The following is a 15,624-nucleotide window of genomic DNA, read 5'->3' as shown; positions in this document are numbered from 1 at the left end:
AGGCAACAAACCGTGCATAAAAGGTGAAGTAATAAAGGGTCTTGGGTTCTGCAGCTCATCACTACTTTATAAACCAGTTCCGATATATGAAGTTCTACTTAATATGTAAGAGTGAGATGCACAGTTTCCTCAATCGAGGAGGAAGTCTTGCAGTAAAGGAGGAAGTGTACTAAGCTTTGTGAAGCTGTATGAAGTAGCCTGTTCCCAGTGTTTATGTATTGTTCTGAGATGCCAATTTGGGCATATGGCGAGAATTTGTATTACAATATAAATTTGGATCAGAGCACCCCTGGATTTTTGAGTTGCTGTTTGTATTTACACACAAAGTCCCTTGAGGAGAAGGGGAAGGATTGTGTTTCAATGTGATATAATATTTTCTTTACTGACAAAATTAATTATGTTTGGCATTGCTTGCAGACAGTTATCTTTTGTTGTTTAAATCAATTTCTTTGTCATATGTCAGCATAAGATATGTTTCTCCCAAGGAATTGTTAAGTTTTTTGCTGTCAGCATAGAATCACAGAATTTACAGTGCAGAAGTGGCCATTCGGCCCATCGACTCTGCACCGGCCCTTGGAAAGAGCACCCTACTTGAGCATATACCTCCACCCTATCCCCATAACCCAGTAACCCCACTAATCTTTTTGGACACTAAGGGCAATTTAGCATGGCCAATCAACCTAACCCACACATCTTTGGACTGTGGGAGGAAACCGGAGCACCTGGAGGAAACCCCCAGCAGACACTGGGAGAACGTGCAGACTTCGTACAGACAGTGACTCAAGCCGGGAATCAAACCTGGGACCCTGGAGCTGTGAAGCAACTGTGCTAACCACTGTGCTACCTTGCTGTCCTTTATATTTCTCTTATTTTCACGTTGAGACTGTCCACTTTTTATCTGACTGGTGTTTCCAGGTGTTTGTTTCTGTTAGATGCTCTCTTGCCCCTGAGTTAAGAGGTTGTGGATTCAAGCATCAGTACACATTCTACTGACCGAGCAGTGCTGAGAGAATACTACTCTGTCTGAGATCATCTTCTGTTCGCTCAGTTGATTATAGAAGATTCCACAACACGACTTGCAGAAGGTGCCCAGGCCAAAATCTCCCTTTCAAACAAAACAGATGATCTGGTTCTCCCCATTCTCCACGTGTCTGTGTGGGTTTCCTCGAGTGCTCCAGTTTCTTCCCACAGTCCAAAGAAGTGCAGGGTAGGAGGATTGACCATGCTAAATTGCTCCTTGTGTCCAACGGTTAGATGGGGTTACGGGGATAGATCAGGGGAGTGGGTCGGTGCAGACTAGGTAGGATGCTCTTTTGGAGAGGTAGTGCAGACTTGATGGGCCCAATGGTTTCCTTCTGCACTGTAGGGATTCTATTGTCATTCAATAAAATGCTGTTTGTGGGAAGTGCAGTGTACAATTTTGCTTATTTAACAGTGATTCCATAACCAAGTTTTTGGTTATCTGGCCTTTGGGGGCTTATTGTCAAATTCTGTCTTAAAGGACCTGCCAGGCACCTTGGGATGTAATATTACATTAATGATGCTGCATAAATGCAAGTTGTTGTTGTTGTTGTTGACTAGATCTATTGGCTTTAAAATACCTTGAGACACAAATAGGCACAACATAAATTAAGTTTTCTTAAAACACTGTTGGATTCTGACTTCTTCAATAAAATCGCACAATCTGTATCTGAATCAGATTTGATAAGTTTATTCAAAGTTTGTCTTTTGCATGAAAACATTTTTTAGAGAAAGAAACCGAGCAAAGGGCAGGATTTTAGTTTGGAGGCAAATTGCATGTGAATTTGCGTGGAGGGGTTGGCTAATGGCTGTTGTGAGGTTGGGAAATCTGGAAGAGCATATTTCCTGAATTTGCTGCAGATTTTAACCGTGGAGCTCCTGCCCACAAGTAGTATGACAGGCTGGAGGCCTTTTGAGTGGCCAATTTGCTTCACAGGACCCCAAAGCCTATGACAGCAGGAGAGTGAGAGAGATGTGTCCAGGTGGTTTCAGAATCCAGGCTGGGATGGTTGATGGCCAGGACGATCCAGATCATTGGGAGGGGGCTGGATTGTTGGAGGAGGTTTGAATGCTGGTACGGAGTGGGGGGTGCGTGGGGTCTACTCATGTGTTGATGGAGTCTGGAGAGTGGGGGGGTGAGGTGCAGGGTGGGAGGGAGTGGCCATGGAGAAGGGGATGGTGATTGCTAGGCAGCTTGTTGCTCCTGAAAGAAATGTTCTGCTCCTCCTGGCCCACAAGCAGCAGTGTAAAGGCACTTACTTCATGTATTCAGCTGCTGTGTTTTCCAAATCATTGGGAACTCGGCTGCCTGCATTTTTTTTTTAAAATTAAGAGTACCCACTTATTTTCTTTTCCAATTAAGGGGCAATTTAGTGTAACCAATCCACCTACCCTACATATCTTTGGTTTGTGGGGGTGAAACCCACGCCGACACGGGGAAAATGTGCAAACTCCACATGGACAGTGACCCAGGGCCGGGTTTGAACCTGGGTCCTCAGCGCAGTAGGCAGCAGTGCTAACCACTGTGCCACCGTGCCGCACTAGGCTGCCTGTGTTTAATAGGAGGATAACTATTGAAATAAAGGGACACAGTCTCATAATAAATTCCCATGAATGGAATAGTCCCTCAGCCCTTGTCCCGCCTCTGTATAAACAGGAAATACGCTGGTTCAGGTGGCATCAGCTCTGTTCCAGAGTTTTAAAATTTCAACCTCTGGCACTCCAGTTTTTGGGAGTTGAGATCCAGTCAGAGTGTCTGAGATTGATCTGTAGGGTTGTGGGTATGTTTGATACAGATCTGACTTAGTCGTTTTAACATGTTTAACCTGTTTTAACCTGAACATCTCTTAAAGGGACAAAGTTGACTGAAATATTGATAGGACCTAAGATATCTGCGGAAAGGTTCTTCCTAAGTGAATTTAAAGGCAGAGTCGTGGAGTGAAGTATCACCTGTGGCTGAGGGCGGGAGTACAGTGTGGTTGCTAATAACAGCTAATATTGGGCGAGACCTGAGTCTCTTGTTTGCGTGGGTGAGCAATGTTGGAATTGAGAGGGGAGGTGCTGATCTGGGATGCTTGGTGTGCAAGGACAGAGTGAGTGAGTAACTGGGACAGGAGGAAGAAGGATTCAGGTGGGTGGAGGTTGGAATCCGGGAGGTGGTATGGATTTGTTGGGGGGGAATGCGCATGGCGTGATAGAACGGTTGGAAAATAATTCTTCTGGAGAAGAATTTGGGCTGGTGCATGAGGAATAGAGAGCGAGATAAATGGAAAATCAGGATGCCAAGTAAAATGCAAACCTTGCAAAGAAAACATTTTTCAAGGAATTAGAAGGTGATGGAAATAAGGCTATGACTAAGGATAAGCAATTTCTTTATAATCTGTAAAAAAAAAAAAAATAGGCCTGCCTTAGACCTCTAACGACCTGGAGCTTAAATTTTAATTTAATTGACCTCAGGAATTTCTAAGCAAATATAATTACCCTGATTCCCACAAGGAATGTTCAGACCGTAACCTTGAAAGGGTCAGGCCATTTTAGCAGCCAGCATGATGGCTGTTCTCCAGATCATAGATTGCTCATTAGATTTGCCACAGGAGGTCTGCCAGTAGTTTATTAAAAGGAAAAACATTTATTCTACAGAAAAACACAAGCTTATTGATTGACTGGAACCCTGCCAGTGGCTTGTCATGTTGATCTCCGAGCGTGAGGAAAATGCTCAGTTGGCATTTATGGCTGATGAATCAGTAGATTTGTTGTGTGAGTGCAGATCAACATCCTTTCCAGTCCCACACTTGGAATAAAGTGGAATGTAATTTAGGACTCCAAAGAGTGTGATATGCTGACCCAAATGTTATTGGCCAGTAAATTCTCTGCTATCTCCTCAACCTTGTTTTGATTAGTTATATTTTCGTGATTTTTTTTAATGAGCTGAAACAGATAATTTTATCTGTCACATGAAAGAATATTCCCTTTTTTAGACAATGTAGTCACCACTGGAGTTTAAAGATTGCTTCCTATTTGCTATCAATTCTTGTTTTTCTTCCATGTTTGATTCTCATCACCATACCGGAATAAATATTTTAGAAAAATAAAATCCCAACATTGTGGTTTCAATCTGTTACCAAAACAGGGATTGACTCAGAGCTCTGAATAATGTTAAAGTCATCATTCGTCAAAGGTTTAACTCGGGCATAATGATCCTCACAAAAGTTCTAACACCTGCTGCATTATAAATGTTAATAGATGCATTTGCAACCCCCCCCCCCCCCCTCCCCCCTTACATCTCCTCCTCTATTAATGGAACAGCATGGATACAGAATTGGCTTAATAACAGGAAACAGATAATAGTGGCTAACGGATGTTTTTCGTGCTGGAGGAAAGTTTGTAGTCTAGTTCCCCAGAGGTCAGTGATGGAACTCTTGTCTTTCTGGCATATATTAATGATCAAGACCTTGGTGTGCAAGGCACAGTTTCAAAGTTTATGGATGGTACAAAACTTGGGAGTATGGGTGAACTGTGAGAAGGACAATGTAGAACTTCAAAAGGACATAAACCAATTGGTGGAATGGGCGGACGGGTGGTATATGAGGTTTAATGAAGAGAAATATGAAATAATTTGTTTTGGTAGAAAGAACATGGAGAGGCAGTAGAAATGAAGCTGTACAACCCTCTGGGTTCAGGAGCAGAGGGACCTGGCTGTATATGTGCGTAAAACACTGAAGCTGTCAGGACAGGTTGGGAGAGTAGTTGATAATAGGGATAGAGAATGCAAGGCAAAGAGGTGATGTGGAACTTGCATAAGACACTAGTTCCGCCTCATCTGACTTATTGGGCGAAATTCTCTGGAAACGGCGCGATGTCCGCCGACTGGCGCCCAAAACGGCGCAAATCAGATGGGCATCGCGCCGCCCCAAAGGTGCGGAATGCTCCGCATCTTTGGGGGCCGAGCCCCAACCTTGAGGGGCTAGGCCGGTGCCGGACGAATTTCCGCCCCGCCAGCTGGCGGAAAAGGCCTTTGGTACCCCGCCAGCTGGCGCGGAAATGACATCTCCGGGCGGCGCATGCGCGGGAGCGTTAGCGGCCGCTGACGGCATTCCCGCACATGCGCAGTGGAGGGAGTCTCTTCCGCCTCCGCCATGGTGGATATCGGTGGGCCCTGATCGCGGGCCAGGCCACCGTGGGGGCACCCTCCGGGACCCCGGAGCCTGCCTACGCCACCTTGTCCCGCCGGTAAGGTAGGTGATTTAATATACGCCGGCGGGACAGGCATTTTAGCGTCGGGACTTCGGCCCATCCTGGCCGGAGAATCGAGCGGGGGGGCCCGCCAACCGGCGCGGCGCGATTCCCGCCCCCGCCGAATATCCGGTGCCGGAGACTTCGGCAACCAGCGGGGGCGGGATTCACGCCAGCCACCGCCGATTCTCCGACCCGGCGGAGGTCGGAGAATTTTGCCCAGTCTGTCTATTTGAGGGTGCCACATTTTACGAATGATGTGAAGGCATCGGAGGGAGCACAGAAAAGATTCATGATGATGGTTCCAGGGATGAGGAATTTCAGCTTTGAAAATGGATTCGAGAAGCTGGGACTATTTTCCTCAGAGAAGAGAAGCCTGAGAGAAGATTTGTTGGAAGTTTTCAAAATCATGAGCGGTCTGGACAGTGTAGATAGAAACTGATCCCCCACATGAAAGGATCGAGAATAAGACGGTGAAGAATTAAACTAATTGGTAAAATAAGCAAAGGCGCTATGAGGGGAAACTTCTTCACACGGCGACTGGTTGGGAACTAGAATGCTCTGCCTGAGTGTAGTGGGGGCAGTTTCAAGTGAAGCATTCAAAAAAGAATTAGACTCTTACTGAAAAGGAAGAATCTGCAGGGTTATGGGGAGAAGGTGGGAGAACGGGATTAGGTAAATTACGCATTCACCGAGCCAGTGCAGACACGATGAACCGAATGGTCTCCTTCTGGACTTGATGCTGAATTCTTTGCAGTAGGCTGACCTGCCAACTCGCTGAGTGCTCAAAGCCACCGGTCTACCGTTGGTGTTGGTCTTCTTGAAGTAAGATTCATTCAGTACTCACAGGCAGTAGGGTTTCCTCTGGAAAGAGACTTTAGCCTTTATTAAACTGGGCATTCAACTCAAAGATCCACCCTTGAGACAACCTCTCTCATAAAACACTTGATGTGGAGATGCCGGCGTTGGACTGGGGTGAGCACAGTACCAAGTCTTACAACACCAAGTTAAAGTCCAACAGGTTTGTTTCGATGTCACTAGCTTTCGGAGCGCTGCTCCTTCCTCAGGTGAATGAAGAGGTATGTTCCAGAAACATATATATAGACAAATTCAAAGATGCCAAACAATGCTTGGAATTCATGTCGCATTACATTCATCCCCCACCATCTGGCCTGCGAAATCCTACCAACTGTCCTGGCTTGATACAATTCACACCTCTTTAACCTGGGGTTACCCCATCTCTGGATCTGTAAAGATTTAATCACCTGCTAATGGTCGCATTCCAAGCATTGTTTGGCATCTTTGAATTTGTCTATATATATGTTTCTGGAACATACCTCTTCATTCACCTGAGGAAGGAGCAGCGCTCCGAAAGCTAGTGACATCGAAACAAACCTGTTGGACTTTAACCTGGTGTTGTAAGACTTCGTACCATAAAACACTTGGTCTCACATCAAACTGAGCTTCCAGCCCGAGGTTTAATCTCAATCCTTTGCAGCTTCACTAAAATGACATCCAGCCTTACTGAGGAAATTAAAGAGTTCTTACACGGGATTTCTTTAGAGAGACGTTATTATATCTTTGAGAGAGAAAATCAGAGATGCTTCTTCCAGCTTCAGAACAGAAAGCGAAACTAGAAAAACAACCATGTGACTCAAAAGCACCTCAGGAAAAATATCCAATCCCCGCCTGGTTACCGGAAAAGCTCAGCATTTCAAGCTAGCTCATTGGCCGGCAGCCAAGTCATCAAAGAGCCATCATTGATCTCTCCAGCCAGTTTTAATTAAAGACAAGGGGTGGGATTCTCCGTCAGGCTCTCCCCTGCCGGCAGCGGGATTGTCCATCCCGCCAGCTGATTAATGGGGTTTCCGATTGTGGGATCCCCATGCCATCGGGAAGTCCCCGGGCGTGGGTGTGCTGCCGGCACAATGGAGAATCCCGCCAGCGGAGAATCCAGCCCAAAGTCTGCATTATAGACTCTGCCCATTAATTGTCCATGCATAAAAATTGTAATAGCAAAAAAATAGAAAGGGGAAAACAGGGAGCAAACAAAAGGATCCTAACAACATAAACAGAGGAACATTCTGATTATAATGTGAGAGCACTGAGTATTAATATTTGACTGCTCTGCTATTTAATTTTTAAAAGGGTTGGTTAGAACAATAAAGCCCCTTTAAAAATGCTTGCTTTGAGGTTATGACTCATCTTCTTTTGTTTATTTGTTATATCTGTTCTGGAGTGCAGAATTCCTTATCCTCAACTCTCTCTTCCTGAATCACCTCTTGTTCCCTCTCCAAGCCTTGTACTTTAAAGTTGAAGCAGGCAGAACAGGCAACCTGCATGCTGGTCAATGGAGCTCTTTAGTTAACAACTAGGAGGCACACAATTGTGCAGTTTCTCACCCATCCACGTGCGAATAAAGAAAGAAATTTCTGCATTGAGGCTACAACACAGACCGAAACAGACGACAGCCACATTACCCACCTATGCCCAGAGCTATACCGAACGACATTATCTATTGTATTGATTTTGTGGGGACTGCCATTCATCTTATGTGTTTTATAGAGAGTCCCTTGGGTGAGTTGAAACCCAGCAACATGCTCACTACACAGCTCCAGGAAAATTGGAACAAATCCAGAAGGAACCTCATCGTAGAGAAGTTGGTTTTTGAGGTTACCAGTGCCAATGTGGTCCATGACTCATCTTCCAAATATGTGGTGAGTGTTTATTGTTGTCGAAGTTTGTCTTTGTTGAACTCAAATAACTTATTGTTTTCATGGGTGGGAAGCATTTGTGTCTTGAAAATGCACCTTATTATATTCTAGTTGTTGAGGTGGATAGCATAGATATATTTAAAGGAAACTAGAAAAACACAAGAGAAAGGAACAGAAGGAGTTGTCATTAAGGTAACATGAAGTAAGGTGGGATAAGGCTGATGTAGGGACTTGCCACTCTCATAGACCAGTTGGGCTAAATGGAAAAGAATATGTAATTTTACTTTCTCTTTAACTCTCCCCAAAACCCTTCTGCGGGATTCTCCGTTGGCGGGATCCTTCATTTCGCCGGGAGCGCATCTACGCCCGTGGGTTTCCCGACGGCATGGGAAACCCCATTGGCCGGCTGCCAGAACAGAGGATCCTGCTGCTGGTGGGGGCATGCCACACTGGAAAAGGGGGCTGGTAGGACGAAGAATTCCTCTCCTTAAATTTGACATTACACATCCTCTGATCTTCAACCTAGAATCCATCAATAAAAGCTCCCAAAATGCACAGCGCCTGAATTTAAAAAAACTTGACCAGTTGCAAGCAAACCAAAACACCCCCAAAAGACATAGGAGACATAGCCCATCAAGTCTGATCCACCATTCAATGAGATCATGGCTGATCCATGATAAAACCCTTAATTCCCATACTGATTAAAATGTCTGTCTCAGCCTTGAACATACTTAATGACCCAGCCCTCTGTGGTGAAGAATTCCACAGATTCACTACCCTCTTGAGAGAAGAAATTCCTCCTCATCTTTGTTTTAAATGGGCAACTATTTACTCTGAGATTATACCTCTGGTCATATACTCCCCCACAAGGGGAAATAACCTGTTGACATCTATCCTGTCAAGCCCCCTGAGAATCCTATGGGTGGAATCTTCTCACAAAATGGCAAAGTGTCAGTTCCGGTGAGAAAAACGATATGATTTCCATTGGCACCGGTGGAAAATCTCACAGAATATTGAGCCTCTTAAATAATCATTTTTTGTTTTCTTCACGTGAGTCATGCCACGCTCGTGGCAGCATCCTCCGGATTTGCTCACCCCAGGGTAAGTTAATCACTGCAATAGTTGGGGGCTCCATTTAAATGCCCCCCAGCACTTGTTCCAGGTCCAACCAAGAAGATCTCAGCCAGGAATCCTGGTCCAAGACTCTCGGAGGGAGCCCTCACCAGACTCCTGGATGGAGTGCAACAGAGCCAGGACCTCCTATACCCATGTTCCAGACGGCATCCATCCAGCAAGGTGACCAGCCCGCCTGGGAGGCAGTGGCCGCATTAGTAAGTGGCAGCTCCCTGCAGAGGAGGACGGGGCAGCAGTGCCGGAAAAACATGACCTTGTTGGCGTGGCCAGGGTAAGTCTGCCACCTGCAGTATCTCGCTGCGCATTCCTTGCACCAGCAGGGTGATCGCTCACCCAGCCACCTCGCGGGTTGCCCACCTGTCACGAGGCCTTCTTCCCCCATCGCCCACCAATCCCCATGGTTGCTCCCCATGTTTTTACCCAGCTCCTCACATCCCCATTCCCACTCAGTCCCCCGCATGCCACTCCTCGACCATCTGAACTGGCAGGACTCCCACCTACAATCTCCCCATCTGTCTCTCCACAGGACAGAATTGAGCACAACAGGCGTGAGAGAGCACAGCCACACACAGTCATGCGAGAGCTCGCGTCCTCGCCCCATATGAGAAATGAGCCCTTCAGCTGGCCAGGGAGAGGCAGGACTACACCCGTGTGGATGGCAAAGTGGGAGCTCCGAGCAAAAGTGTGAATCCTAAAAAGACCCAGTCATTCCTTAAGCCTCACATAAATAAAGACCTTGGTTCATTTACCCCTATGATTGTGATGTACTAATGCCATGTCCCTTCCCTTGCAGGGCAATCACGCAAGCAGCCCAAACCATCCTCGTGCCCTCTGGACACTGACCCGAGCAACTCAGAGAGTTAATACTCAGACATCATCATCAAAGAGGCGTCACATCCAGCATCGGCACCCTCCACCAGAGCAGATACTCACACCTCGGTGGGATTTACTCCTAGGCAGGTTTTTGGGTCACTCAGTGGTGAGTACCTCACAGCGAATGACCCACAGCAGGTGGAGATAGGGACATCCCAGGGATCCAGCATGCGGAAGGATGCCAGAGCTCAGGACACTGTTAAGCCCCTGGCCAATAATATGCCCCTAGGCCCAGTCATCCCAGAGCTGCTGGAACTGCAAAGGCAGAGTCATGAGAATCAAGAAGGGATGACAGTATCCCTCCTTGGACTGCAAGGCTGATTGGAGGAGTCCCATTGGAGGAGGTGGTGCTGTCACTCCTACACAGAGGTCAACACTGCAAGGGTGGCATCTGCAGTGGTAACCTGGTGCAGGAGGTGCTCTCCATGGTGGGGAGGTTGGTCCATTGTTTAGCTCATGACCTTTAAGACTGAGGGCATGAGCTCCATGGTGCAGGGCTTCAACTGCATGGTGTGGGCACAATTGGGAATCCACGAGTGTCAGCGTCAGAGGACAGTGGGCCGTCTGGATCTCAATGCAGCTGCCCCTCTATCCCATGGATGAGCACAGGGGCCACTGGGCACCCGGATGGAATAAGATTAGCAGGAGCGCAGTCCAGGACCCTCCACCCAGGGAACCGTGGGGCTGATGGTGAGAGGAGCATTGCTCTGTCCTCAATGCAAGTCATTATCATTCTCCCGCGGAGTCCGGCTAATGGCTTTAGTTGAACCTATCTGTATTCCCTGCGTCCTCTCTGGTGCACCCCCTGCAGCGGAGACCCTGGAGAATTATGGCTTCCTGAGCGCTGACCTCCAAAATGCCCCTCTGAGGTGAGAACGCCTGGTTCATGTTTGTGTAAACCTGTTCTAAATGGTAGCAGCGTGATGTCACACCAACGCTTGCTGAATATTCAGCCGGGGATGGAGGGGGGGATCTGGTGTGAGTTCTCGCTAATTACATGCTGATGTGTTAAAATGAGGTTCACGGTGTTGCTGCTAACTTTAGCCTTAGTTTAATTGCTTTGTTCTATCACCTTTGCTCTTGAGTCGCCAGGTATCTTTCTGATACCGCCACATGGTTCAAGTCCGAGTAATGATCAATAATCCAACACACCCCTTAGTAAGAGTTAAATCAACGCACATTTATTATATACAGTAATCAATACTCATGCATAAATTCTACTTCCAAGCTACTTCCTACAACTAACAGGCCAATACTTAACTTTGGAAATGGCCTACCAGGTTAGGGAAACGAATGGCCTTTCATTTGGGTTCTGAGCCTGCGGGATTCGAAGCTGGTACAGATCAATAGCTACGAGCCCCTATCTCGTAGCGAGCGTTGAAGTAAGACTTATGATTTGAGCGGCTGTTGCAGAAGGCAGCAGGGGTTGCAGCAGGATGAAGAAGGGTCGATTTGAACTTGGACTCTATACTTATAGTCCCCAGGGGCTTCCCGCCTTTCGGGGCGGACCCTGTACCTGGTTCCAAGTGATTGGACTTCGTCCCAATCACTTGGTTCGATATTCTCCAATGCTGGAGCGATTCCTTGATCGATTGGCGGTTTTGGGGTGGTCGTTCACCTCTCTTTGTGTAGGCTCCTGTTGGCGCCGGAATGTCTAGGTTTTACTTTGTGTGTCTAATTTGTTGCACATTGTTCCCGGGGATTGCTAATTAATATTCAGATGGCTGGTGTTTTGTTGTGCTGATGGCTGCAGGTATCGATCCTGTCTGGCCTCCCCAGAGGCGAATACACAGTTTTACCTGCAGCTGCTTGTTTTAGTCCTGTTGGCTGATTTTCCCATCAGCCTTTTCCGTTCGCCATTTTAAATCGGGGTTGGCCATTCTAAATCGGGAGTTAGCCATTTTAATTGGCTACAACGGGCTCCCGCGGCATATTTTGCATTACTTCACCGGTGACTTGCTGTGGGGGGGGGGGGGGGGGGGGGTGAATCGGAAATTCCAATCATGCCAGTGACAATCGGGTTTTCTGGTTCTTTCTGGACTTTGAGCTGCCTTTCTCACTGATGGTTAGTGCAGGCTCAAAATCACCCCCATCTTGTCTCAATAGGTCGCCTCCCATTCCTATAAACTCCAATAAGTATAGGCCCAACCTACTCAATCTTTCCTCATAAGGAAATCCCTCCATACTCGGGTCCGACCTAGTAAACCTTCGCTGGACTGCCTCCAATGCCAGTATATCTTCCCTTAAATAAAGAACCAACCCAGGCATCTTCGAACTGGGAATTGGCAACGAGGGTCTTGCTGTTCTGTCCACTTGCACCACTGAGACTTAATCTCTTTACCTGATTGGATAGGGAGTGAAACATGTTCTTGCAAACTCATTAGGGGTTCAGCCAGAATCTGAATGAATGAACAGTTGGGCATTCATTTACATTGGAATGGAATAGATTTGCATTCGGTGTATGTTCACTTCACTGCTGCTGATGATTGTCATGGTAATTCGCACACGCTTACACAAGCACAGTTGAATATTTGTGCCTGGTAATCCACATATTCTCATTCAGAATTAGTAGCTGCACCAATCTCCTTTTGATAGTGGCACCAATACTGCTTGTTTAAAGGGAGCTGTATCTGTGAGAATGAGTTCTCAAATGTTTTCTTTGAGGAAATTGATGGGTTGTTTCTTGATTTGGCAAAGTGACATTTGCATTTATTTCTTGTCCTTCACCTTCCACTTCTGAGCAAATGGGAGGAGCTTTGCTGGCCATAGACTTTAGTGACCGTTTTATCTTCATTTTTCTTTATACTTTCAAAAGAACACCTAAAGATGGGACTTGTTCTTCAAATCTCATTCAAGCATTTGTTCATGAATAACAAAAACTGCAAGAAAATCAGATTTACATTTTTTGATTGACTAATGTCCCGAAGCAAAAATATTTTGGCAGCAATAATCCACTCCAAGTGAGTCCATTTTATTCTTTTTAACAATTTGATTATAGGCATATTCTTATAAACAATTGAAGTTTTCAGACCTTGTAAGAGTAAGAACAGCTTGTGAGCTAACATGCTTCCCATGATTCACCCATCAACCTTTTAGGTAACTTATTTTAAAGAATCCATTCTCACCGAATGTGACACTTACTAGTGTAATCCGTAATTATATATGGAGCACCTGCCGTTCTCCAAGCAGTTTCCTGTGTCAAAGTTTTTGTCATATTCTCTAGGCAACAGTCCCACATGTTGATTGAGGCACAAATGACAAATTACATAATGCTGTATCAATTCAGCTTCCCCTTTAAAAAAAATACAGATGGTGTTTCCTGCACCCTTTAACAGTACTAGATTTGTTCATTTAAAAACGCCAGGGATTGGAGATATAATGTTACTTTAAATGATTCACTGTCATTCCGCAGTTCCAAGTCAGGAGCAGTTTAAAGAAGAACGATTGCCAGTAGTACCAGGACTTCTAAGATTCCAGATATGACACAGAGGCTATTTATAGTAAACTGGACAAATCTATTAATACATAAAATGACAAATCAGTGGCACGTGTTCAAAAAAAGATTTTAATATCGTGCAGGACCAGCTTATGCCCTTAAGGAGCAAGAGCTCGACTTGTGAAAGAAAAATCAGCCATGGACAACTTTTCTTGAATATAAATTTAGTGTACGCAATTCTATTTTTAACAGTTAAGGGGCAATTTAGTGTGGCCAATCCACCTAACCTCCACATCTTTGGGTTGTGGGGGCGAAACCCACGCAGACACGATGGGAATGTGCAAGCTCCACACGAACCGTGACCCAGGGCCAGGATTCGAACCCGGGTCCCCAGCGCCGTAGGCAGCAGTACTCACCACTGTGCCGCGTGCCGCCCTAGCCATGGACAACTAAAGAAGTCAGGGACAACATAAATTAAAGGAAAAAAGTAGAAAAAATGCACAAAATAGTACAAGCTCTGGGGAAAGGGAATGTGCAAAGAACAGCAAAATGCACTAAAACAATCAGTAAGAGCTACAAAAAAGAGCAGGTATAGAAACTTGCAAGGGATCTCAAAATCAATGCAATTGTTTTAAAATTCTATTAGGAAAAGAGGATGTTCAAGAGAAATATACATTTAGCAAAACTGACAATGGTGATGTTGTAATGGTACTAAAGAATGACAAATCCCCAGTTTCTATTCCAGGGCATTCAAGAAGTAGTTGAAAAGATCTCTGCTCCCTAATTATAGTCTTCTGAAATTCTCTGTTCATGCACTGTGAGATCAGAAAATTGCATGTGCTACTCAACCACTGCAGAAAGGTTAGAGGGGGAAACCAGGGAATTATTGCATAGTCAGCCTAGCATCTGTTGCTGGGAAATGACTCGTGTCCATAATTGACAAAAAAGCGACTAAACACTTTGAAAATTTTCAGCTGCCCAGAAAGAGCCAGCATAAATTTGTAAAGGGTAGGTCAGCCTGATGTGCCTGATTGAACGTTTTGAAGGACTAAAGGGGTTGGCATGAGAATGCCTAAGGATTTTATTTTTATGGATTCCCCGAGGCCTTCAGAAGAGAAGCTGAGCTAAAGTTGAAACCGTTGAAAATCAAGCGAATTAGTAACCTGGCTAGGATATTGGCTGAGTGACAGGATGTGATTAGTGATGCAGCTCAAACTATATACTCTATTAATGATTTGGATGACGAAATAGATATCTATATTTCCAAGTTCGCCAATGACACAAAGACAGGTGTCATGGTAAACAGGGTAGATGGAAGTGTAAAATTAGAGAGATTAATTAATGAAATGAGCAAAATTGTGCTGAATAGATTTCAATGTGAGTAAGTGAGGTTACCAACTCGAGGCCATAAAAAAGATCAGAATGGTCAATGGTGGAAGGTGAGAATCAGTGCCAGTTCAAAGTGAGCTTGTGGGTCCACATATTAGATCATTAAAATGTCATGGACAAGGTCAAAAAATAATCAAAAAAGCTAATGCAGTGCTGGCTTTCACAGCTAGAAGAATAGAATGCAAGGGGGTAGAAGTAATGCCTTAGGTCCTTCAGCGAGAAAGACCGCAGTCTAGTGGCCATGCTACCCACAGCCTAAATCCTGTAATGACTGCTAAATCACACAAGGGAGTCCAAGCAAATTTTACCCTGGCAAGATCTCCGTTTGAGATCTTCTCCGCCCCCTGCTGGTGACATGATTTCCATACATTTTAATAAATTAACATGTACTTACCAGCCTTGATGCGATTTTATCCTCCCACCCAATTGGCGTGATGTCACGCTGGCACAAATCACTACTGGTTTTCAAAAACGAGACCCAGTCATGATGATCACGGTGTGGGGGGGGGGGGGGGGGGGGGGCAGGTGGTATGGTCAGGTCAGGCAGTGCCCTGACTCCACCTCCTGGCCCACCGGTTCTGCTTGCGGAAGGCCCTTTGGGCTGCCCTGTTGGGGGTTTCCCCTTATCTGGGGGAGGGGTGGCTGGAGATGAGGGGAGAGCTCCGATGCCTGTGAGGGTGGAGGGTGATGGCGTTGAGGTCGGGGAGAGGGGGATACCCCGATGCTTGAGGTGGGCCCGATTTCCTGGGGAGGAAGGCCTTTTATTTAAGTTTTGCTGGCGTCTTTAGGTCCTACCCCTCCAGTTGGTGGTGAGAATCTCGCTTC

General features: G+C 45.9%; 1 protein-coding gene across 7 annotated transcripts in view; it reads left to right on the top strand.

Annotated features, from left to right (window-relative positions):
* The window catches only part of snx21 (sorting nexin family member 21), a 55,887-nt gene that overhangs the window by 19,778 nt on the left and 20,485 nt on the right, over positions 1–15,624 (top strand). For 6 of the 7 annotated variants that reach the window (XM_072514619.1, XM_072514620.1, XM_072514625.1 and 3 more), the window contains exons 3-4: positions 7,819–7,970; positions 9,895–10,080. In XM_072514619.1, the coding sequence (XP_072370720.1) occupies positions 7,819–7,970; positions 9,895–10,080 (338 nt within the window). The remainder of the gene's footprint in view (positions 1–7,818; positions 7,971–9,894; positions 10,081–15,624) is intronic. The other variant, XM_072514626.1, reaches the window with a different exon arrangement.

The sequence above is a fragment of the Scyliorhinus torazame genome, chromosome 8 (genome assembly GCF_047496885.1).
Source record: "Scyliorhinus torazame isolate Kashiwa2021f chromosome 8, sScyTor2.1, whole genome shotgun sequence".
Taxonomy (NCBI): Eukaryota; Metazoa; Chordata; class Chondrichthyes; order Carcharhiniformes; family Scyliorhinidae; genus Scyliorhinus; species Scyliorhinus torazame.
This window is presented reverse-complemented; position numbering and strand designations above follow the sequence as displayed.